The sequence below is a fragment of the Chionomys nivalis genome, chromosome 3 (assembly GCF_950005125.1).
Source record: "Chionomys nivalis chromosome 3, mChiNiv1.1, whole genome shotgun sequence".
NCBI classification, from domain to species: Eukaryota; Metazoa; Chordata; class Mammalia; order Rodentia; family Cricetidae; genus Chionomys; species Chionomys nivalis.
Genome location: NC_080088.1, coordinates 120058938 through 120083496, shown reverse-complemented (window position 1 = coordinate 120083496; position 24559 = coordinate 120058938). Strand labels below are relative to the sequence as shown.

Sequence of the window (24559 nt, the reverse complement as noted above, 5' to 3'; positions counted from 1 at the left end):
TGCTCTCATCAGCCTCCCTGTTAGAAGATATGCTGTCACTTCCCTATCCCTCACTAGAAAATCTCTCCTGCACTCATACTTTAAAAAAAAAAAAAAAAATGTAAAAAGGTTTTACTAAGCCAGTTGTGGTGGCTTACATGCCCATAATCCCAAGTACTCAGAAGACAGAGGTAGGCAGATCTCTGAGAGTCTAAGCCTAGTCTACATATAAGTTCCAGACCAATCAGACAGCTATCCAGTGAGACCCTGCCTCAAAACAAATGAATTCTAGGTAGTTGAATCTATGTGAGTTCAAGCCAGTCTGGTCTACACAGAGTTCCAGGACTACACAATGAGGCCCTATCTCAAAACAAGACAAAAAAAACAAGATCCCATTAATATTTTTTAAAATTATGTGTATATGTTTTGTGTCTATATATGGGTGTGTGAATCAGAGTACAGTTGCCAGAGGCCAACAACAATCCCCTGGATCTGGAGTTACAGGGACTGTGAGCTGACAAAGACAGCCTTCTGCAGCAGCAGAGCGCTCTTCCTGCTATGCCATTTTCTCCAGCTCCTCTCACACTTAAACCACCACCTCACCGCTCTACTTCCCTTTATAGCACAGATAGAAAATTACTGGCTATGCTGCCATTTCTTCTTCCCATCCTCCCTCTGTCCCACGACTCTAGGCCAAGCACATTTTTGTCATCATTCCACCCAAATGACCCAAGGCTAATGACCTACTGACCAACCTTCACATTTTCTAGTCTAGTCTTACTCAACAGCAGTACTTGAGCAAAGTGACAAGCATTTCTCAATGGCTCTCAGTTCTTTGTACCCCTTATTTGGCTTCTTCCTGTTCAGAAATCAGTGCTTGAGTCTGAGCAACTTACAACACCCTGTAATGCTCCCTACAACACGCTGTAGAGCTCCCTACAACACCCCGTAGTACTCCCTACAACTCTTTACTGCTTCCTACAACACTCTTTAGTGCTCCTCACAACACCCTGTGGTGCTCCCTGCATGGTTCTGCAGTTTTAAATTCTAGCAGTGTTCCCTTGCTTCATTCAGCTCTCTCTCAGAATCTACCTCTGCAGCTTGACTGATGGCACAGGCCTGTGATCTACAGCAGACTAGGCCATACAGTGATACTTCTCAAAAAGACACTATAAAAAAAAAATAAAAAATAAAGCACCACACAGAACAAGAATTCCTCCAGCACTTAAATTTTTTTTTAATTCTTTCCCCTTCTCTCCCATCTACACTGTTTAATCCATCAGATATATAGCATACTTGTGACTGACATGTCAGACTAGAAAATTAGCCCCTAGAGGACAAAGAGAATACTTTGTCTAATGCTGCACTTCAAACCCCTCAGTTGTTGCTGGCACAATTCCAATAAGTAAGTAATCCTTTTACAAGTACATCTACTAAATCTGTCTTGTTCTGTAATGGCTACACAGCACAGACAGTCGAACAACAGGACACTGAGCAGTGTCTTCTCCATTAATACTTATGCTGCTTCCTAAATCCAGCAGCTAGAACACCCTCCATATCAAGAATCTTTACTCTCAACAATCTAAGGAACTCCTAAAGACAGGTGTCTGGGACTAAGGACATCAGCATTTACTCTGTAAAGCAAATATCACTACAGTGAATCATTTCTTTTTTTTTTTTTTTTGGTTTTTCGAGACAGGGTTTCTCTGTGGTTTTGGAGCCTGTCCTGGAACTAGCTCTTGTAGACCAGGCTGGTCTCGAACTCACAGAGATCCGCCTGCCTCTGCCTCTCGAGTGCTGGGATTAAAGGCAAGCGCCACCACCGCCAGGCTAGTGAATCATTTCTTAAGTAGTCCAAAGGGCACATAAAACGCAACAGCGATAATAAAGGACAATACACATCTGCTTTCCTTTCTCCAATGTGACTGTGAAGTCTCTCCCCCCAGGAGGTTTTCATAGCCCCTAGGGGAGGAAAAGAGGCAAGGTTCCAGGTCTGGCTAACCTTCAGCTTCTAAGGACAGCTTGAATACCTGCTCCCCCCCCTCCCCAATTCTTTCCTTCTGTGGAAGGAAAAACCAACCAAAACAAAGCTCTGTAGGGCCATTCTTGGGTTCCATACCTCATCTCGTCTTCCACCATTAGAAGAAGAGCTAAAGGGTTTGCTGCTGCCACCACCTCTCTGAGGAGGCATCTTGTTAAAAGTTTTGCTTTTCTGTGAATTGGAGCGACGGGACTGGTTGCTAAAATTTTCATTTTTGGGGTAGGAAGGTTCACGCTTGCGACTGTAACGCTTGGATCCACTTGAGTTCTTTCCATCTGAAAGCAAAAGGAAACAGTAATAAGTTTTTATATTTTTCCACCTGAACGGCTGATTTACCTTCTAGAAAAGTTATATTTATTAATAAATAAGGAAAATGTGTCTTCCACAACCTCTAAAAAATGCTAAGCTTAGACCAGAGCCTTGGTGCCTTAAGAAAAACCAACCACAGTAAGGCAGGGCTTTGTTTGGTTTCGGGACAGTCATTCTGTGCTAGAGGAATGGATCTGTTCTGGAGGCCTGACAGGAAGAAGGCAGACACTGCCCCTTGAGTTTACTATAGTGTAGAATTCTGTACAAACTCTACAGAAGGATGACCTAGGCTTTAGCAGATATATCCAATAAGCATATAAAACAAGGCAAAAGCCGGGCGGTGGTGGCACACGCCTTTAATCCCAGCACTTGGGAGGCAGAGGCAAGCGGATCTCTGTGAGTTCGAGACCAGCCTGGTCTACAGAGCTAGTTCCAGGACAGGCTCCAAAAACCACAGAGAAACCCTGTCTCGAAAAACCAAAAAAAAAAAAAAAAAAAAGGCCAGGCCCTGAAAACAGCCTGGTGTTGGCATGAGAACAGACAGGAGGAACAGGAACAATGGAACAGAATAGAAGACCCGGATATTAATCCACACATCTTCAAACACCTGATCTTTGATAAAGAAGCAAAAAATATCAAATGGAAAAAAAAGCATATTTAACAAGTGGTGCTGGCATAACTGGATATCAACATGTAGAAAAATGAAAATAGACCCATATCTATCACCATGAACAAAACTCAAGTCCAAATGGATCAAAGACCTAAACATAAAGCCAGCCACACTGAACCTTATAGAAGAGAAGGTGGGAAGTACACTTGAATGCATTGGCACAGGGAACCACTTCCTAAATATAACCCCAGCAGCACAGACACTGAGAGAAACAATTAATAAATGGGACCTCCTGAAACTGAAAAGCTTCTGTAAAGCAAAGGACACAGTCAAAACAAGGCCAGGCATGGTGTCATATGCTTTTACTACTACCACTCAGTAGGTAGAGGTAGGGAGATCTTGAGGCCAACAAGGTCTACAGTAAATTACAGGACAGCCAAGGCAAGAGACAGTTTGTCACAAAACAAATTGACAGGCCAAAAGCTGAGCTCTAGGAGAACATCAGATCAGCTCTAATTACTTCCTCTCAAAAAATGTTTCCGGCTTTTTTCTTCAATCACATAAAAGAATTACATATTCATTAACATATTCAGAAGAATATACACCGAATTATAAAAATATAAAACATTTGAGAGTACCCATGAACTACTACTTCATTAAATGCTCAAATTTCCTTTCTCCCCTTTTTGCTCTGTGAGCTAGGGCTTTACTCTACAGCCCAGACTGTCCTAGAACTCAACTTTTCCTCCTGCCTCAGCCCCTGAGCACTGAGCCTGCAGGCAGCCCTCACCATGCCTGGCTTCTTTTTATATACTTGCCACACGTCGCATACAAAATATTCTTTTGTTACTTTATGAGCACTTTCATATATCTCCAGTCTTCAGTCAGTCATGGTGGCTCATACCTATTGATCTACCCATTTGGGAGGCTGAGGCAGGAAGATCATCCAAAAACTCAAGGTCAGTCTGTGCTAGATGGTGAATTCCAGGCAAATTTTGGTTATATAGTTATACAATGAAATTCTGGATTAAACTTTATTACATGCTATTTATTCTGCATGTGTCTACGTGTCTCTATGCACATGCCACAGCATACATGTAGACTGAGAAGGACAACTGTGGGAATGGGTTCTCCTACCACTGTGCAGGCTCCGGAGAAAAAGTAGTACAGTCATCAGTGAGTCATCTCCCTAGACCAAGAATCAAAAACTGTAAAGGGGCTGAGGAGGTGATTCAGTAGGTAAGAGTGCTTCACTGAAAGCTCAGAAGGAGCTCCGATCCCCAGAATCCATGGAAAAGCTAGGCAAGTAATGACAACGCCTATAATCCCAGGAGAAAATGGCTGGCTAGACTAACTAGAAATTAGCAAGTTCCAGGCCCTGCCTCAATCTATAAACAATAAAATTTATAAATGAGAGCGATCAAGGACGACATTTGACATCAACTTCACACCTGTGCACCTACATACAAACAAGCTTATACACTTGTATATATCACATACATGTAAAAGCAAAGAACAAAATAAACAGCCAAGAGCTGTGGCGCCCCTTATAACCCTAGCACTTAGGAAGCAGAGGCAGAAAACTGATGTTCAAAGCCAGTCTGAGGGGCTGGAGAGATGGCTCAGCGGTTAAGAGTATTGCCTGCTCTTCCAAAGGTACTGAGTTCAATTCCCAGCAACCATATGGTGGCTCACAACCATCTGTAATGAGATCTGGTGCCCTCTTCGGGCCTGCAGGCATACACACAGACAGAACATTGTATACATAATAAATAAATAAATAAACAAACAAATATTAAAAAAAAAAAAAAACGCCAGTCTGAGCTATACGAGACTATGTCTCAAAAGAAAGTTGGGCCTGGAGAGATAGGTCAATGTTAAAAGCACTTGTTGCTCTTACAGAGGACCCAAGTTCAGTTCCTGAACTCACACGGTGGCTCACAACTGTTTATAACTTCAGTTCCAAGTGATCTGATGCCCTTTTCTGACTTCTGTGGGCACCAGGCACCAATATGACACACACATATAAATGCAGGCAAACACACCTCACACACTTAAATTTTTTTGAAAGTCACCTACTATTCAAAAATCACAGTGAATGGCTGGCTACACAGTTGCTTGTCATGAACTAACGGTATAATATAACCAATACATTTGGCAGTGTCTAACTTTCTGCTAGTTTAATAACAGTACGGGAGTTTTTTATAAAGAGGTCTATATGGTCATATCAAATATTCAAAGTGAAATTAGCTTATGAAGTACAATCATAAAAGCCCTTTACAAGCCAGGCGGTGGTGGCGCACGCCTTTAATCCCAGCACCCGGGAGGCAGAGGCAGGCGGATCTCTGTGAGTTCGAGGCCAGCCTGGTCTATAAGAGCTAGTTCCGGGACGGGCACCAAAGCTACAGAGAAACCCTGTCTCGAAAAACAAAAAAAACAAAAAACAAACAAAAAAAGCCCTTTACATACCCTGAAGTTGCATTGTAGAAATTAAGAATTGATTTATACCCTAACAGCATCATAAAAGAGAATGTCGGCCAGGCGGTGGTGGCACACGCCTTTAATCCCAGCACTCGGGAGGCACAGAGACAGGCGGATCTCTGTGAGTTCAAGGCCAGCGTGATCTACAAGAGCTAGTTCCAGGTCAGGCTCCAAAGCCGCAGAGAAACCCTATCTCAAAAAAACCAAATAAATAAATAAATAAATAAATAAATAAATAAATAAATAAATAAGTGGATGAGAGAATGTCAAGCTCACCACATTCCTGTTAGGACAATAGCAACTTTAATAAACTTTGTTCAAAAGCAAGGGTAAATGATTTCTAATTTTATTTTATTTGGATTTTGGTTTCTAATTTTAAACTTGAATTTCTCTAATTAGTAACAATACTTTTTTCAGTCCATCTGTTGACAATCTATATTTCAGGAAAAGAGCCTGCTTGGTTTGTTTTGGAGACAGGTCTCACATAGCTCCAGGCTGGCCTCAAACTCACTCCACAGGCAAGAATAACCTGGGACCCCCAATTCTCCTGCCTCTTGCTAGAATTATAGACATGCATGCAACACTCAGCCTAGCTGCCCTGTTTTTTGTTTTCCCTAACTAAGAGGATAAACCTCAGGAACTTTGTTGCCAATATCCACAAATTACTAATGGAATTAAACAAAAAACCTGGGTCAGTATACTACACATGCCCATTTACCAAAAAAGGGGGATGGGACAAGAGGCTCTGCGTGAGGACCCCAGTGTCCACATACAGAGCTAGATGCACCAGTGCACAGCTCTACCTGGAGGAGAGGCAGAGGTAGCTGGAGTCCACGGCCTTGATGGATATCCAGTTTAGCCAAAAAGGCCACCTCTAAGTTCAGTGAGAGATACACTCTCAAAAAAATAAGACAGAAACAACAAGGACTCTCAACACTAACCTCTGGTCTCCATATGTGCACACCCACAAAAAAAAAAAAAAAAAAAAAGGCAAAAGAAATTTTAAGAACCATAAACACTGAACAGGTGAAATAGATCAGCATGTTAAAACCGACCACCACCAAGTCTGAGGGACCAAGTTCAACTCCCATCACCCACATGGTGGAAGCAGAGAACCAACTCCTATAAGCTGTCTTCTGATCTACACATGCACACCGTGGCATGTGTACAAGCCCATCTACCTATCCCCCACCCATGGCTAGGTATGATCGCACAACTTGAATCCCAGTGTGTGGAAGTCAGAGGCATGTGGATCTCTGTGAGGATAGTCAGTAAGACCTTGTCAGAAAAATGAATGAATGGATGAATGGAAGATAAGAAAAAGAACCATATACAACTAAATAGATCAAAATCAAACTGTAAGATCATAACACACATAGCACATACATACAAAACTACCTCACAAAAACAGAAAAGTCCCCAAATCACATTGTCATCCTACTGCAATATGGAAACATAGTTTACTGACTTTAAACAGAAAAAGGAAAAACTTAGCTACACATGGTTGCACAGTCCTGGCACTCTGGAGGAAGATGCAGAGGCAGGCAGGACTCCGAGCTGGAGGCCAACCTCATCTAATAGCCAGTTCCATGCCAACAAGGGCTACATTGCTACACAGTAAGACCCTGACTCAAAGTGTGAACTTTGTTTTTCTTTAAGACAGTTATGCGGGCCAGCCAGTAGTGCCACACGCCTTTAATCCCAGCACTCGGGAGGCAGAGGCAGGCGGATCTCTGTGAGTTCGAGACCAGCCTGGTCTACAAGAGCTAGTTCCAGGACAGGCTCCAAAACCACAGAGAAACCCTGTCTCGAAAAAACCAAAAAAAAAAAAAAAAAAAAAAAAAAAAAAAAAAAAAAAAGGGACAGTTATGCACAGACTCACTCTGAGTTCCAGGCTTAGGCCTCCTGAGTAGGTAAGACTGTAGGTGCACAGCCTTTGGTTCAGCTAATGCTGGGGATGCTCAGACTCTAAGGGATTCCACAGAAACCGAGGACTTGGACTCCTCCCCTCCATATATAACTTCATTTTGTTTATATTAAAACATATTAACTTGGGGTTGGAGAGAGAACTCAGGGGCTAAAGTGCTTGCTACTCTTAGAGAACCCAGTTTCTTTTTTGTTTGTTGCTGTAGAATGTCTTTCTGTATGCTGTGAATTTGTTTTATTACCACTAGTTAAAAAAGAAGCTGATTTGGCCAACAGCCAGGGAGAATAGAGCCAGGCAGGAAATCTAGTCAGAGATACAGGGAGAAGTGTAGGGTCAGAGAGATGCCAGCAGCTGCGGGAAAAGCAAGATGTGAGGTGACAAGACATGAGGCTCATGGAAAGATACAGACTTATAGAAAGGGTTAATTTAGTTGTATGAGCTAGTTAATAATAAGCCTGGGTTAATAGGTCAAACAGTTTGTAAATAATATTAATCCTCTGAGTGATTATTTTGAAAGGGCTTCAGGACTGGGCAGGTCAGAAAAAACCTCCATTTACTGTTTGTTTTTCAAGACAGGGTCTCTCTGTAGCCCTGGCTGTGCCAGAACTAGCTGTGGCTGGCCTCGAACTCAAAAGAGATTAACCTGCCTCTGCCTCTCAAGTGCTAGAATTAAAAGCGTGCGTTACCACTGCCCGGCTAGGATCGCAGTTTCAATTCCCAGCACCCACATGGGATCAGAATCATCTGTAACTACAGTTCAAGAGTGTCTGGCACCCTCCTCTGGCCCCCTTGAGCACCATGCATAAATGTGGATCAAAGACATACATGCAGGAGAAACAACAAACACTCGTACACAGAAAATAAAAAAATTAATAAATCGTTTTTAAAATATATATAATTGATCTGGGTGGTGGTGGCTGGCACATGCCTTTAATCCCAGGACTTGGAGGCAGAGGCAGGCAGATCTCTGAGTCCAAGGCCAGCCTGGTTTTCAGAATGAATTCCAGGAAGCCAGGACTACACAGAGAAACCTGTCTCAGAAAAACAGGTTCAAATAAACAAAAAATTTTCCAAAGTGTGTGTGTGTGTGTGTGTGTGAGAGAGAGAGAGAGTGAGCGAGCTGGGGGCATAGCTCAGTTGGTTGAGGGCAAACTGACATGTGCAAAACCTTGAGTTTAGGGACTGGAAAGATGGCTTAGTAATAAAGAACATTGGCTGATCTTCCAGAGGACCCAAATTAGTTTCTCAGCACTCATATGGCTCACAACCGTAAACTATAACTCTTAGTTCCAAGGGATCCAATGCTCTCTTCTGGCCTCTGAAGGCACCTGGCACACAAAGGATTCATATATGTACAGGCAGAACACTCAAATGTGGGGCTGGAGAGATGGCTCAGAAGTTAAAAGCACTTCTTGCTCTTGCAGAGGACTCAGGTTTGGTTCCTAGCAACCACAAGTATATCACAACCACCTCTAAAACCAGTTCCAGGGTAAAGTTCTTCTGATCTCCATAGGCACCAGGTACACATCTGGTGCACAAACACACAGGCAAAACACTCATATACATAAAATATATAATCTCAAAAAACTTGAGCACATATATGAAACTAATAAACCTTAAAAATATTCTGGGTTTGGGGCTGGAGAGATGGCTCAGAGGTTAAGAGCACGGGCTGTTGTTCTTCCAGAGGTCCTAAATTCAATCCCCAGCAAATACATGGTGGCTCACAGCCATCTGTAATGAGATCTGGTGCCCTCTTCTGGTGTGTGGGTAACATGCAGGCAGCACACTATATAATAAATAAATCTTTAAAAAAAAAATCTCTGGGGAACTGGAGAGATGGCTCAGTGGTTAAGAGCACTAGCTGTTTTCCAAAGGTCCTGAGTTCAATTCCCAGCAACCACATGAGGGCTCACAGCCATCTGTAAAGAGATCTGGTGCCCTATTCTGACTTGCAGATGTAAATGCAGACAAAACACTGTATACATAATAAAGAAGTAAATGTTAAAAAAAAAAAAAAAATTCTGGGTTTGCCAGGCAGTGGTAGAGTAAGCTTTTAATCCCAGCAGCGGTAGGCAGAGGCAGGTGGATCTCTATAAATTCAAGGCCAGCCTGGTCTACATATTGAGTTCCAGGACAGTCAGGGCTACACAGAGAAACCCTGTCCCCCCACCCCCCAAAAAAAAACAAACACGGGATTGTGGTGCCGCACTGGCCTGTGATTCCAGCACTTGAGAAGTGGAGAATCAGAAGTTGAAGGACAGCCTGGGCTAGAGTATGACACCTTGCCTCAAAACACACACAAACATACCTGGAAAAAAAATTAAATTCTATAAAAGAAACATACTTGTGAAGAAAATATGTAAGGTTTTTCTTTCTTACAAACAGCAGTAGTTTGTCTGCTTAGAGTAGTTTTTAAAATAATAAATAAATAAATACATTTGCATGTTTAGGACCCATACTAATCTTTGTTATCACTGGAATTTTAGAACATACAAGCAATCTGACATACAATCTTTTAGGAGATTCCTGCACTCAAGACTCACCCTCAAAGATTCTGACTCCAATACAAAAGTATTACTGTTTTAAAAGAGGGGGCACTTTTTTGTTTTGTTTTGTTTTTTGGTTTTTCGAGACAGGGTTTCTCTGTGGCTTTGGAGCCTGTCCTGGAACTAGCTCTGTAGACCAGGCTGGTCTCGAACTCACAGAGATCCGCCCGCCTCTGCCTCCCAAGTGCTGGGATTAAAGGCGTGCACCACCATCGCCCAGCTTTGTTTTGTTTTTTTAAAACAGGATCTCACTCTATAGTTCAAGCTAGCCTAGAACTCACTATACTATAACTCAGGCTGGCCTCAAACCCAAGGAAACCCTCTGAAACAACAGGTACAATCAACCATACCCAGCTACAACCTAAGTAATTTTTTAACTTAAAAGAAACTTTCTACATAAGATCACAAGTTTATTGTACAGCAGGCTAAATAAATCTAAGAAAAAAATATGAATTCTAATTTAACTATATTTCTAGTGTGTGTACCAATGTGGACGTGGAGGTCAAAGGACAACCTGCCAAAGTTGGTTCTCTCCTTCTATCATACAGTCCCAAGGATTTATCAAACTTAGGTTGTCAGGCTTGGTGGTAAGCGCCTTTACCTACTAGCCATCTTGCCAGTCCATAAATCCTAATTTTGAAAGCACTCACCCTTTATGGGAAGAATGACAGCTGCAGTCAACGGATCAAGAACACAAGTCCAGGAGACGGCAGCCGTAAGAGTGAAGCAGGCCACCACAGAAAACTGCCACGCCACAGCCACGCCTTAATTACAGATAGTAACCAGGATTTACAAGTTGGAATTGGGGCTGGAGCCTGGCTCAGTAATCCAGCACTTGTCTAGTAAGCGTATGACAGTCAACAACAGTTATTATCAAGAACAGCAGCAGTGGTAGGTAGCAAGTAGAAATCAGAGCTAAGCCACCACCTGTTGTGCACAGCTGTAACCCCGGCACCCGAGAGGCAGAGGACTGAAATAAAACCAGTCTAGACTACAGGATGAGACTACCTCAAAAACAAGTATGTCTGTGTAGCACGTGTATGCCTAGTGCCCAGGGAGGCCAGAGGAGGGTGATAGATCCAGAAACTGAGAGTTACTAATAGATATGAGTTGTCATGTAGGTTCTGGGAAATGAATTTGAGTCCTCTGGAAGAGTATTCAATGCTCTTAACTACAGAGTCCTCTTTCCAGATTCAGAAGAAAAGGAAGGAAGGAAGGAAGGAAGGAAGGAAGGAAGGAAGGAAGGAAGGAAGGAAGGAAGGAAGGAAGGAAGGAAGGAAGGAAGGAAGGAAAACATATTCTCTAAACCTCCTTATCTGATGCTGACAGAACATACAAGGCCCTAGGTTTGGTCTCTGGTACATAAAATAGGGGGTGGGGATCCTATTTAAGAAAGATACCTGGAGGGCTGGAGAGATGGCTCAGTGGTTAAGAGCACTGCCTGCTCTTCCAAAGGTCCTGAGTTCAATTCCCAGCAACCACATGGTGGCTCACAACCATCTGTAACGAATGAGATCTGGTGCCCTCTTCTGGCCTGCAGGCATACATGCAGACAGAATATTGTATACATAATAAATAAATAAATATTAAAAAAAAAAAGAAAGATACCTGGGCTGAGCAGTGGTGGCGCTCACCTTTAATCCCAGCACATGGGAGACAGAGGCAGAACTCTGTGAGTTCGAGGTCAGACTGGTATACAAACAAGGTCCAGGGCAGCCAGGATGGTTACACAGAGAAACCCTGTCTCTAAAAGCAAACAAACAAAGATACCTCACAGTATCTTCAAGAATGAAGCCAAATGCTACACTGAGAAGACTTAAGATAAACTGGCACTTGGTAAAACTGTTTGTTTCTTCATTTATTACCACACCCTCAGGGAAACGGTTTCCTAATACTTAAAAAACACTCAGTGATGGACAGTGAACTGCTTATTTCTAAATCAGATTACAACAACTAACTGACCACATAAGAATTCAGGATTTCAGACCCTAAAATCAACTCCCTTCTCTTGTCTTCCAAACACCTCAAAGCCTGAAGGGAGACATCTCAAGTTAAAAACTGCTCTTATCTCTAAACCCAGGCGACAGGTAGCCGAGGATTGATGGTACTGTCCTGCCTGGGACTCGAAGATAAAACAAACGCACAGTGCTATTTTTGAGATGTTTTGTAGACAGCTTCCAGGACATGTTGGTGAACAACTCAGGGAGGAACTGCCCTCCTCTCTCTGAACAAACAAGAGGATCCACTTTAGATTCTGGAAAACAAGTCAAGTTCCTAGAAGAAACTTTTTTTTTGTCTCTTCCATTTTTATTTTTATTTTTCCCATTTCTGTTATTTTGCTTTCTGGTCAAGTTTTAAACCTCAGAATGGTGGTTCCCAATTCCAGCTGTACATTAGGGTCACTTTTAGAGTTTATGAAGGCTGCCGGGCATTACAGTTCTTAGGGGACTAAGGGCAAGAAGACAGAAAGACGACAAAGAAGCCTAAACAATGAAACAAGACCAAGACTAAGAAATTAAAAAAAAAGAGGTAGGAGGGGGAGGCCAAGCAAGATAGGCCTGGCAGCACAGGCCTGTGACCTCAGCTACTTGGGAGTTCCAAAGTCCAAGGCCTGCTTGCTTGGCTGCAAACTCAGTTTTAGCCCATCTCAGTTAATTCTCAAAATAAAATAAAATAAAATGAAAGAGGCTGAAGATGAAACTCAATGGTCAAGTCCTTGCCCAACATGCACTAGATTCTAGGTTCTGTACCCAGTGCCAAAAATAAATATATAAGAGGGCTAAAGATGTAGTTAAGAGTCCCTCATGCTCTTGTTCCAGAGGACCCAAGTTCTGTCCCTAGCAACACTGGGTAACTCACAACCATCTCTAACTCTAGCTTCAGGTAATACAATGTCCTCTTCTGGCCTTCTTGTGAGCGTGCATGCGCGCGCGCACACACACACACACACCTACCCACCCTTAAAATAAGGAGTCAGGTGTAGAGGCACAAGACTAATCCTGGGAGAGGCAGGCAGATCTCTGTGAGTTCAAGTTCAAGGCCAGCCTGGTGTACCAGTAAGTTCCAGGTCATCCTGGGCTATCAGAGAGACCCTGTCTCAAAAAACTAAAATAATTAAAAATAAATAAAATAAAAATAAATGAAAAGAATGCCTAGGACCCAGGGGACCCAAAATAGACTTAAGAGAATCAGACAAGGTTAGGTAAGGTAGCTCACCTTGAACCCTGGTCTTCTAGAGGTTGCAGAATTTCTGTGTGCATTTGAGGCTAGCTAGGATTAAACTGCAACACTTGGAGGGGGTGGGGGTAAAAGGTACTGAAGAAACTGGAAGAAAAAGGCCGCACATCTTTACTCATGTAAAGGTCTTCAAGAGAGTCTGACATACAGCCAGAACTGAGAACTACCAAGAAATACTATCAAGACATAGTCCTGAACTGACAAAACCATTAATTAGATGGTGCAAATCCAGAACCTAAGATCTAAGAATCAATAAACAAGAGACAGACCTAAAACTTTAATCCAATGCCTTAACTGTAGTGTGAGCTGCGGGCCAATGACCTTCCTCCACCACTTAACTGTTCCTTATTTTCCAAATGGGAAAGTCCCTGCCAAGGACAGCAGACCACTCTCCATCTCTCCTGCCCCCTCACCAAACCAGGGTCAGTTTCTCACAGGTGGGGAAAATCATCAACATTTCCAGGTCCAGTTCTAACACGCGGCACTGCCAAGGTCAGAAAAACAGCCAGAAAGTTTCTGCTGCTGGTTCATGCTGTAATTGCAAATAAGTTGTTTATCCACCATCCAAGCAGTTGACAAGCATCTTCAGAGGAGCTGGCCTTAGTTACACACTCAACTGACAACAAACCAGATCCTGCTGGAATGAAATATTCTAAATGAAGGAAGAGAGCCGTATCAGTATCTGGGCCACAGCATGTGCCAGCGAGCTACCTGCTATCACTGCAATTACCTGTTATCACTGCAACATTTGCAACTCTTCATTTCTGTATGGATATAAACAGCTCATACTATACCCTACTTCCTCTGAGAATCTTAAGAATTGAGAAAAAACATCTAAAATATTATCTTCTATAGTAGTGGCACATATGATCAGAAAAGTCTACTATACTAATAACAGACACAATCATTCTCATCAACAGCACCCACTGGAGGCTGGACATGGCTCAAGAGGTTAAGAGTACTGGAGTCAGATGCCAGTACCACACAACAGGCTGGGTGTCCTCACACCTTCAAGCCCAGTTCTGAGGGGGCTTTGAGGAGGGCAGAGACAGTCAAGTCAGATTACCCACTGACCCAGCTTCTGATCCCAGATAACAGAAGAATGTCAGTCAGGACAGGATTTCACACTACCAACCTCAAAATAACTTCTTCAGAACACCCGACCTTCCCTTAACCTCCATGGCTGCACCCTCCACTTATGGGGAAGGAACAAGAGCAGGCTTTCAGGACAGGGCCTACTGTTTGCCTGAATCCCTGACCTCTCTCCTTCTAAACTTTTTCTTCCTACTATATGGCATCCCCTGCTCCCGAAACTTCCTCTCTCCTCTGGGCTGTATTGTTGGGACAGTCGCTGGTAAGTAAACTGTTCTAACAACAGTCTGTCCTACTGGAATAAAGCTGAAGCAATTAGCCAAGGCCAAGGCTGTGAACAGAAAGACCAAGGAGCAGGATCCTGGTAGTCAATTAGTATACTAGTGAAAAGGCCATGTAAGCTAGCCACAGGAGCACAGGAAAACATATCAAGTATATTCATGTAATTAGAAAGCAGTGGCAGCTCACACTTTTAATCCCAGCACTTGTGAGGCAGAGGCAGGATCTCTGTCAGTTCAAAGCCAGCCTGGTCTACAAGAGCTAGTTCTAGGACAGGCTCCAAAGTTACACAGAGAAACCTGTCTCAAAAAAAAAAAAAAAAAAAAAAGCCGGTTCTGGTGGCACAGACCGGTAGGATTTGCTGAAGGAGGCAAAGGCAGGTGGATCTGGAGTTCGAGGCCAGCCTGGACTACACATTAAGCCGGGCGGTGGTGGCGCACGCCTTTAATCCCAGCACTCGGGAGGCAGAGGCAGGCGGATCTCTGTGAGTTCGAGACCAGCCTGGTCTTCAAGAGCTAGTTCCAGGATAGGCTCCAAAACCACAGAGAAACCCTGTCTCGAAAAACCAAAAAAAAAAAGGAAAGAGAGCGAGCGAGCAAGAAAGAATAAAGAAAGAGAAAGAAAGCAAATGACTACTTATAACTTACACAGTTTATAGATATCAAGGGGTTCTTTTATATGGGACAAAAGAGAGACAAAAAAGGAACTGAATATTGAAAAACTAAGCTAGTGGTGGTAATGCCCTAGGTTCCAGTACTTGGAAGGTGGAGACAGGAGGATCAGGGAGTTCAAGGCAGAATGGGATTTGGTTTTAGAGACATGACACTGTCTCTAGAAACCAAGTAAGTTTTGTGTGTGTGTGTGATATGCACTGGCAAAAGAAAGTGAAACCGTATCTTTCATTTCAGGCTTCTATTCCAAGTCGGGACTCTGAAATTCAAGAGGTCCTTTCAACAATGAGTCAGCCTCTGGAATACTCCTAAAACTAGCCTCTGGTCAGCGCACTTCTCAAAGTCACTGCATCAGTTCTCAACACTGGCTTCATCGGCAGTGCTCTCAGACGCAGTGTTTCTCATTTGGCTTGGTAAAGGGTCTTATCATGTAACCAGGCTGCCCTGAAGCTTGTTTATTAGCCTAGTGTGGCCATTGAACTCATGGTGCTTCATGGTGTTGGGTTATACACTGTGCCCACTGCACTCAGCTTCATTTACAGTTTGCAATTCGTTTGTTTTGTTTTCTTTCTGTAGCTTTGGAGCCTGTCCCAGAACTCACTCTGGAGATAAGACTGTCCTAGAACACAGGTATCTGCCTGCCTCTGCTTCCCAAGTGCTGGGATTAAGGCATCACCACCTTATTTTACTTTTTATGTGTATATGGGTGTTTTGCTTGTATACATGGCTGTACGCATGTATGTTTGCGACTATGCAAGCCAGAACATTGTAGGGCTGAGGACCAAACCCAAGTCTTCTGTACGACTGGGCAATGGTGGCACACATCTTTAATCCCAGCACTCAGGAGACACAGACAAACTTACAGGATCTCTGTAAGTTTGAGGCCAACCTGGTCTACAGAGCAAGTTCCCTGAACTCCAAAGCTACACAGAGAAACAGTGTCTTGAGAAAACAACAACAAAAAAAGTCTTTTGTAGTCTCTCCAGTCTGGCAATCAAAAGTAGGGCCAGTCTTAATTCCAGCCGGTCAAGGTGCTTGACACCAAGCCTGACCACCTATCCCAAATAAATATACGTAGGAAAAAAAATTTATTATGCCAGTGAGGTAGCTTAGTTATTAAAGGAACCCACTGTATATGCTTGAGGACCTGAGACTTGAGTTTGACCACTGGAACCCATATTTTAGAAAAGAAAAAGCCGAGCAGAGCCAAGTGGATCTCTGTGAATGATAGTAAATAAATGTCCCTCTCATACATGGCATAATAAAAAGGGAGACTAAAACAAGAGGATACTGACTCTCCAGCAAAAATGTACGTAACTAAATACTGTGTGTGTGTATAATTTTTTTTTTTTTTTTTTGGTTTTTCGAGACAGGGTTTCACTAGAACTGTCCTGGAACTAGCTCTTGTAGACCAGGCTGGCCTCGAACTCACAGAGATCCGCCTGCCTCTGCCTCCCTAGTGCTGAGATTAAAAGCGTGCGCCACCACTGCCCGGCTAATATTTAAAGTTAAACTATATAAAAACAATTCAGTTGGGCAGGCTAAGGGTAAACCCAGCAATTCCAGGCTGAGGAAGGAGGAGGGTCTGAGGCCAACCTCAGCTGCACAGTACCATCCAGACTAAAACAAATAAGCAAGCAGGTGTGGTGGCACACACCTTTAATTCCAGCACTTCTGAGGCACAGACAGGTAGCCCTCAGAGTCTGAGACCAGCTAAAGCTATACAGGGAGACCTTATTTCAAAGAAACAAGAGTTTTGGCAGATCCTTGAGTTCAAGACCAGCCTGGTTTATTGAATGAGTTCTAGGACACCCAGGGTTAAATAAATAAACTGTTGACACTTGAAGCAGAGACTCACTCTGTAGCCCAGGCAGTCTGGGACTCCCTGTTCCGTACAAACTGGACTTGGAGGTGGTCCTTCTCCAGCAACTGAGCACTGGGATTACAGGTGTGAGCCACTAACTACATTCAGTTAAAATCTTTTTTTTTTTTTTTTTTTTTTTTTTTGGTTTTTCGAGACAGGGTTTCTCTGTGGTTTTGGAGCCTGTCCTGGAACTAGCTCTTGTAGACCAGGCTGGTCTCGAACTCACAGAGATCCGCCTGCCTCTGCCTCCCGAGTGCTGGGATTAAAGGCGTGCGTCACCACCGCCCGGCTTCAGTTGAAATCTTAACTGTGTTTTGTTTTGTTTTTTTGGTTTTTCGAGACAGGGTTTTGCTCTCTTAACTGTGTTTTAAGTGTGTTTTATATAAAGTATTTAACTGCAAGAAAACAGAATGACATCAGCACCTGGGAGGCAGTCAAGCGACTAGAGTCTCCTAGGCAAGCCTAGCCTACTTAGTGAGGCTTTTTAAAATTAAAAAAAAAATAAAAATAACAGAGAGACCGGCAGCGGTGGCACATGCCTTTAATCCCAGCACTTGAGAGGCAGAGGCAGGTGGATCTCTTGAGTTTGGGCCAGCCTGATCTACAGAGTGAGTTCCAGGACAGTCAGAGCTGTTACACAGAGAAACCCTGTCTTGAAAATCCAATTAAAAAAAAAAAAGGACAGCTGGGCGGTGGTGGCGCACGCCTTTAATCCCAGCACTTGGGAGGCAGAGGCAGGTGAATCTCAGTGAGTTCGAGACCAGCCTGGTCTACAAGAGCTAGCTCCAGGACAGGCTCCAAAGCCACAGAGAAACCCTGTCTCGAAAAAACCAAAAATAAATAAATAAATAAATAAATAAATAAATAAATAAATAGGACAAAGTCAGAACGTCCTGAACCACCACCACTCATCACACACAGCTCTGCTGAAATGCTACCACTGACAATTACTTGTTTTGGTTCAGCTACAACAACGCCGGGTAGCACACTGCTGGGTAATTTCAACATTCTACTCTACAGGAACTAATGTCAAAGTCAAGCATGCGGTAAAATGTCTCACACACATCAGCTCTCTAGCTTTTTAATTTTTAAAAATATATCATAATCATGTATGTTCATTGAGGACTCGTGAGGGAGAACGTGGAGTTGGTTCCTTCCTTCCACCTGCACAGCAGTGAGCCCTCTTTGGCCCTGTTGTTTGGTCTATCACAAGCTTTGGCCTGTGGTTCACTAAACAACAAACAAAGTATTTATTGCAGCTGACTCATGCATGAATGCATTTTAGTGACTTAAATAGGGCCCTAAAAAGTTAGTTGAGAATTCTTGGGTAATCAAAGCTTAACATTACGTCTCCAAGCAGGGTGCAAAAGCTAAGTCCATCAATTTGAGATACATCCTAACAACAGCCAAGAAAAAAGATTCATGATAAAGCTACATGTTGGCGGAAGACTCCAAAATTAGCTTACAGAATTCCTGACTTGGCCTGAAGTTATACTAATTCCTCCTTAGATATTTAAAACACTAGTATAGGGCTGGAGAGATGGCTCAGTGATTAAGAGCATTGCCTGCTCTTCTAAAGGTTGTGAGTTCAATTCCCAGCAACCACATGGTGACTCACAACCATCTGTAATGAGGTCTGGGGCCCTCTTCTGGCCTGCAGACATACACACAGACAGAATATTGTATACATAATAAATATATAAATAAATATTAAAAAAAGAATTTAACATTTAAAAAAAAATAAAACACTAGTATATCATGGATGGTGACAACTGGTCTCCGCAGGCAAGTTCTGCAAGCCCTCAACTGGTAAACGAGTTTGTCACACCCTGCAGAGAAACTCTCAGAGTCAGTAAACCTTAAAAATTTGGTGTGTGTGTTTTTTTAATGTTCTTCCTTATAATTTAAATTAAAGGGAGTGGAAAGGACCAAACCCAGGCCCTTGTATACTCTAGGCAAGTATACAAGTAGCTCTGCCACTGACCCACATCTCTGGCCTACGAATAGTTAAATTAGCCTTACAGCTTTTGAATCAGACTGTTACCTCCAAAGGTCCCGTCACACACACCTACTCTGAGTCCATATAATGTTACTTGCACTTCCGGTTTCCCAGGGCTGACTGTCTGGGCACTGACAACCAGTGTGCTTTTCCCTGGGGATCACCTCTCCTTCTCCCAGTTTTACTAAGTTGCCTGTAGTCCTTTGTGTGGGGTTGAGGCCTTGTAGGCATCCCCCATCTAATCTGGCATGTTCACTGATATATACACACACAAAAATACATATATGCAAGCAAAAACAATTAATGAAAAAAGAGGCCATGAATTTGAAGGAGAGGGGGCAGGTTATAAGGGAAGCTTTGGAGGGAGGAAAGGGAAGGAGAAAACACTGGAATTAAATTACAATCTCAAAAACAAACAAAACCCCACACTGCTATTATAGCTAATATGTTGAAAGTCTAAAAGAGAACAAGGATTTGTACATAGTTCTGAAACATGATGGAGAAGGCTGGACTGAGGCTTCTGCCAATTCCCAACAACCTACAGTCTCAGTTTATTCTCTAAAAGGGAACAATTCCGCCTTGCTACACTGGATAAACAATTAGAATAGCGACAACAGACAAAAGTTCAGCCCAGTACTTTGTGCATGATCGTTAACTTATCATTACGCTATGTTAATATTAAGCACATATTAATGACATATTTCCCCGTGAAAGCAAAACACCTATACCCACACACAAATTGGTATGTTTTTGGTGCAAGCAGTTGTCGAGTACTCCAAGTACTTTGCTCATTTACTTCTTGCACTCTTTTGCAGGTAAGGCAAACTCAAGGACTGAACCTAAAAAGACTGAATACAGACTCTGCACGCTTTACCATTCCACGATGAGTCCTCTTAAAGGAGCAGCTCTGGAGCCAGATGGAAGTCTGAAAACCCTCGGGCCTCACCCTCTCTTATTTAATCTGGAATGCTACCCAATGTTAATCCAACACAAACTCAGTGGTTTTGTAGCGTGGACTGATGAGTCACAAAAACCACCTAGGTCTTAAAACCCGCTGTGAGGCACTTGTTACCTGGATGACCTTAACCCTTTCTAAATCTCAGATTCCTCGTCTGCAAAAGGGGCTAAGAATAGCGCCTACTTCAGCCAGCTGTTTTGAATATGAATGCAAGGGCCTAAATTAACCACGCGGTGCAGGTCAGCTTAATCGTACATACTGGACCTCAAGACGTGGGAAGCGAGGGTCGTTTGTCCCCAAGTGACCCCGCAGACCCGACCTCCGCTGGCTCTTACCGCTCTTGGGTTTAGACTCGCCGGCCGGCCCCGCCGAGGCGGAGCGGGGCGGCTGTTGCCCTTTGCTGCTGCCCGAGGAGGCGGAGGAGCTGTTGGAGCCGCTGTTCTTGTCCATGTCGGAGGCGGTGGCGGCGGCGCTGGGGGAGCTCTGCGGCATCAAAGGGGGCCTCGGCGGCGACGGCGGTCGGAGCGGAGCGGGCGCGGCGGGGACCCAGGCTCATGGCGTTCAGGGCCGGCGGGGGTCGGCGGCGGCAGCGGTTCTCGGCCTTCATGGCGACATTTTTCCTTGTTTCCTTCCTCAGCTTCTCAAAATGGAAGGAGAAGCGACAGGTGGGGCTTTGGGCCCAGCGGCGGCGGTGAGTGGAGGAGGAGGAGGAGGAGGCCGGGGCTCGGAGGTCCGGGCCGGGCCTGGCGGGGCGGAGGCAGCGGGGGAAGGGGAGGTGCGGGAGGGTCGCGAGCCCCGCCGGCCGGCCGGACACGCTCTCCCGCCGCGGGGCAGGAGAGAGGACTGGCTGTCTCGGTGCCGGGGACCGGAGTCTCCGACACAGCGACCGACACTCGCCTCTGGACCGAGGCCGAGGTGCTCCGGGAATGGCGACGAGTCGCCAAACAGCATCTCCAAGAACCCGGATGGACTATTTATATAGTCGCCGTGTGCGCGTGGTGCATTCCGGGAAGTGTAGTTTTCGCCAACATCCGGGTCCAGTAATGGTCCCCAGGGGAGGGACCGGTGTAAGACTTGTTATTACTATTGATTTTTCTCTCTTCCCTTTTTTTCCTTTCTTCCCTCACTTCCTCCCTCATTCCTGTTTTTGAGACAATGTTTCACCAGGTAGCCCTAACTGTACTCATTATGTACTCATTGTGTGGATCAGGCTTCAAATTCACAAATTTTCCAGCCTCTGCCTGCCAAGGGCTGGACAATCTTTTTTTTTTTTTTAAAAAAAAAAAAAAAAAGGTGTATGGGTGTTTGTCTGGTACCAAACAAACACATGGTGCACAGATATACATACAGGTAAAACACCTATACACAAAAAAATTATAAAAAGCCAAGTGGAATGTGATGGCTCGCCTACAATTCCAGCGCATAGGAGGCAGAGATGGGGAAATGTCCAGAGCAGACTGGCTAGCCAGATTAGTCCACCTAGAGACCCTCGTTCAGTAAAGAATGTGGAGAGTAATGGAGGAAGGCACTCAGCGTCAGCTCAGAACTCCATGCACATGTGCATATGTGGGAAAACATTCATAAAGCTGCATCATATGTAAAACTCAGTAAGAAGGAAATGACGTGGTATAGTTAAGTGAGGATATGCTAGCTATGCAGAGGACTTCTTAAAAATGCTGCCAAGTGGGCTGGAGAGATGGCTCAGTGGCTAAGAGCACTAACTCTTCTTCTAGAGGTCCTGAGTTCAATTTCCAGCAACCACATGGTGGCTCACAACCATCTATATTGGGGGCTGGAGAGATGGCTCAGTGGTTAAGAGCATTGCCTGCTCTTCCAAAGGTCCCGAGTTCAATTCCCGGCAACCACATGGTGGCTCACAACCATCTGTAAAGAGGTCTGGTGCCCTCTTCTGGCCTGAAGATATGCACACAGACATAATATTGTATACATAATAAATATTTAAAAAAAAAAAAACCATCTATAATGAAATCTGGTGCCCTCTTCTGGAGTGCAGGTACACATTCAGGCAGAATACTGGATATGTAATAAATAATCTTTTAAAAAAAATGCTGCCAAGCCGGGCGGTGGTGGCGCACGCCTTTAATCCCAGCACTCGGGAGGCAGAGGCAGGCGGATCTCTGTGAGTTCGAGGCCAGCCTGGTCTACAAGAGCTAGTTCCAGGACAGGAACCAAAAGCTACAGAGAAACCTTGACTCGAAAATAAAAAAAAAAAAAAAAAAAAAAATGCTGCCAAGTGGAGGACACACGACACACAGAACTCCATTTTTAATTTTTTAAATGGTGTTATGGATCAAATTCAGAGTCCCATACACACAATCAAGTTTTCAACCTCTGAGCTACTCCCTCAGAAGATTAGTGGAATTTTAGCAACTAGATTGGTACATGCCTGTAGTCTTAACACTCAAGAAACCAAAACAGAAAATATAGAATGTAAGGGTAGCCTGTGCTATATAGTGAGATTAAGGCGCATATGAGAGAGAGAGAGAGAGAGAGAGAGAGAGAGAGAGAGAGAGAGAGAGAGAGAGTAGCTTAGTGGGAGGGTACTTGCATGAGCAAAGCTTTGAGTTTGATCCCGAGTATCATGGGGCGGGGTGAGATGGGGAGAATGGGGCGAATAGTAAAGCATGGCGGGAGAGATGGCTCAGTGGCCAAGAGACTGTGCTGTTCTTCAAGAGGACCTGAGCTCTGTTGAGTTAGGCAGCTCCCAGCCACCTGGAACTGCGGCTCCAGGGGATCCAATGCCTTCTAGTCTGTAGAGGCACCTGCACGCATGTGCACAGACCCACACACAGGTACACATACACATGATTTATAAATAGTAAAAATCCATCTTGAGGCAGAGAGCTCTCTAGGTTTCAGGCCAGCCGGGGATACATGGTGAGATCCCGTGTCAAAAGAAAAAAAAAAAAAGCAGGAATCAAACTCTAATTTGAAACTCTCTGGTTCCTTATTATCATATAGTACATGAGCTATTATACAGTGTGGGAGAAATCACAGTTAAAGTGGAATGCAGACCAAGAGGAGCATACTTTTCAATTTTCATTTATTTCATTTTTAAGTGTATGCCTGCACACCATGCACGTGCCTAGCACCTCTAGAGGACAGAAGAGGCATTGGGTCTCCTGGCACTTGAGCTAGTGCACCATGTGGGCGCTGGGAATCAAACCCAGGTCCTCTAGAAGAGTAGCTAATGCTCTTAATTGCTGAGCTGTCTCACCAGCCTCCTAGGCTTTTGGGTTTTTTTGTTTTGTTTTGTTTTGTTTGAGACAGGGTCTCACTTTGTAGTCCTAACTGGCCTGAAACTCTCTCTATAAACAGACCCACTTGGAAGCAAAGGTGTATGCCACCTTTGCCAATCTTTAAAGATTGCTGAATTTATTTATGGTGTGTGTGTGTGTGTGTGTGTGTGTGTGTGTGTGTGTGTGTGTGTGAATATATGGGGGCATGTGCCATGGTTCACATGTACAGTAAGAGGGCAATTTGTGGGAATCAGTTCTCTCCTACCAGGATGGAATTCCGATTGTTAGCCTTGGCAGGAAGCACCTTTAGGCTCTGAACCATTTCATTGGCCTGCAAGCATCATTTAGAAAGGTTCTCCTGGGCTAGAGAGATGGCTCAGAGGTTAAGAGCACTGACTGCTCTTCCAGAGGTCCTGAGTTCAATTCCCAGCAACCACATGGTGGCTCACAGCCATCTGTAATGAGATCTGGTGCCCTCTTCTGGCCTGTAGGCATACATGGAGGCAGAATGTTGTATATAATAAATAAATAAAAATAAAAGAGATGGCTCAGTGCTTAAGGGCATTTGCTGCTCTTGCAGCTGAGATTTGGTTACTGGGTGGCTTGCAGCCATCCCTAGTTTCACATGTCAGATGCCCCTTTCTGGCTTCTGAGGACACCAGACATACATGAAGTACACTTAAAAATCACTTAAAAATGTAGGCCAAATATTCATACACATCAAATAAACCTTTTTTTTTTTTTAAGTTCTGAGGGCACCAGATATCATTATAGATGGTTGTGAGCCACCATGTGGTTGCTAGGACTTGAACTCAGGACCTCTGGAAGAGCAGCCAGTGCTCTTAACCTCTGAGCCATCTCTCCAGCCCCTGACCTCACACTCTTACTATTCCTGCCTTGGCCTCACAAGCAAATAATCTCCCAGTTTTGTTTGGCTTTGCTCTTTTGTTTGTAGGGCAAGGGATCCTCGGTACTGAACTTAGGGCCTTGGACATGCTGGACAAGGACTTGACCTCAGTCTTTTTCTGCCTTTTACTTTGAGATAAGGTCTCACTGAATTGTCAATACTGAGCTTGAATTAGGATTCTTCTACCTCAGCACCCCGTCAAGTATCTGTGATTACAGAGCTTCTCCATCAGGTTCTGCTTTCTTTACACTTTATAGACTCTCTCTCTCTGTGTCTCTCTCTGTCTGTCTCTGTCTGTCTCTGTCTCTGTCTCTGTCTCTGTCTCTCTCTCTCTCTCTCACACACACACACACAGAGCTTCAGTTAGAAAGTGTAATGTGGTGTCCAGAAGGAACA

At 44.0% G+C, this 24559-nt stretch overlaps 1 protein-coding gene across 4 annotated transcripts in view; it reads right to left on the bottom strand.

Moving 5' to 3' along the window:
- Window positions 1–20621, bottom strand: part of Rnf10 (ring finger protein 10) — a 40732-nt gene extending 20111 nt beyond the window's left edge. For all 4 annotated transcript variants that reach the window (XM_057763867.1, XM_057763869.1, XM_057763868.1 and 1 more), the window contains exons 1-2: window positions 20332–20621; window positions 2099–2295 (exon numbers count right to left, since the gene is read on the bottom strand). In XM_057763867.1, coding sequence (XP_057619850.1) covers window positions 2099–2295; window positions 20332–20488 — 354 coding nt within the window. In that variant the 5' untranslated portion in view covers window positions 20489–20621. The remainder of the gene's footprint in view (window positions 1–2098; window positions 2296–20331) is intronic.
- Window positions 20622–24559: the final 3938 nt, after the last annotated feature.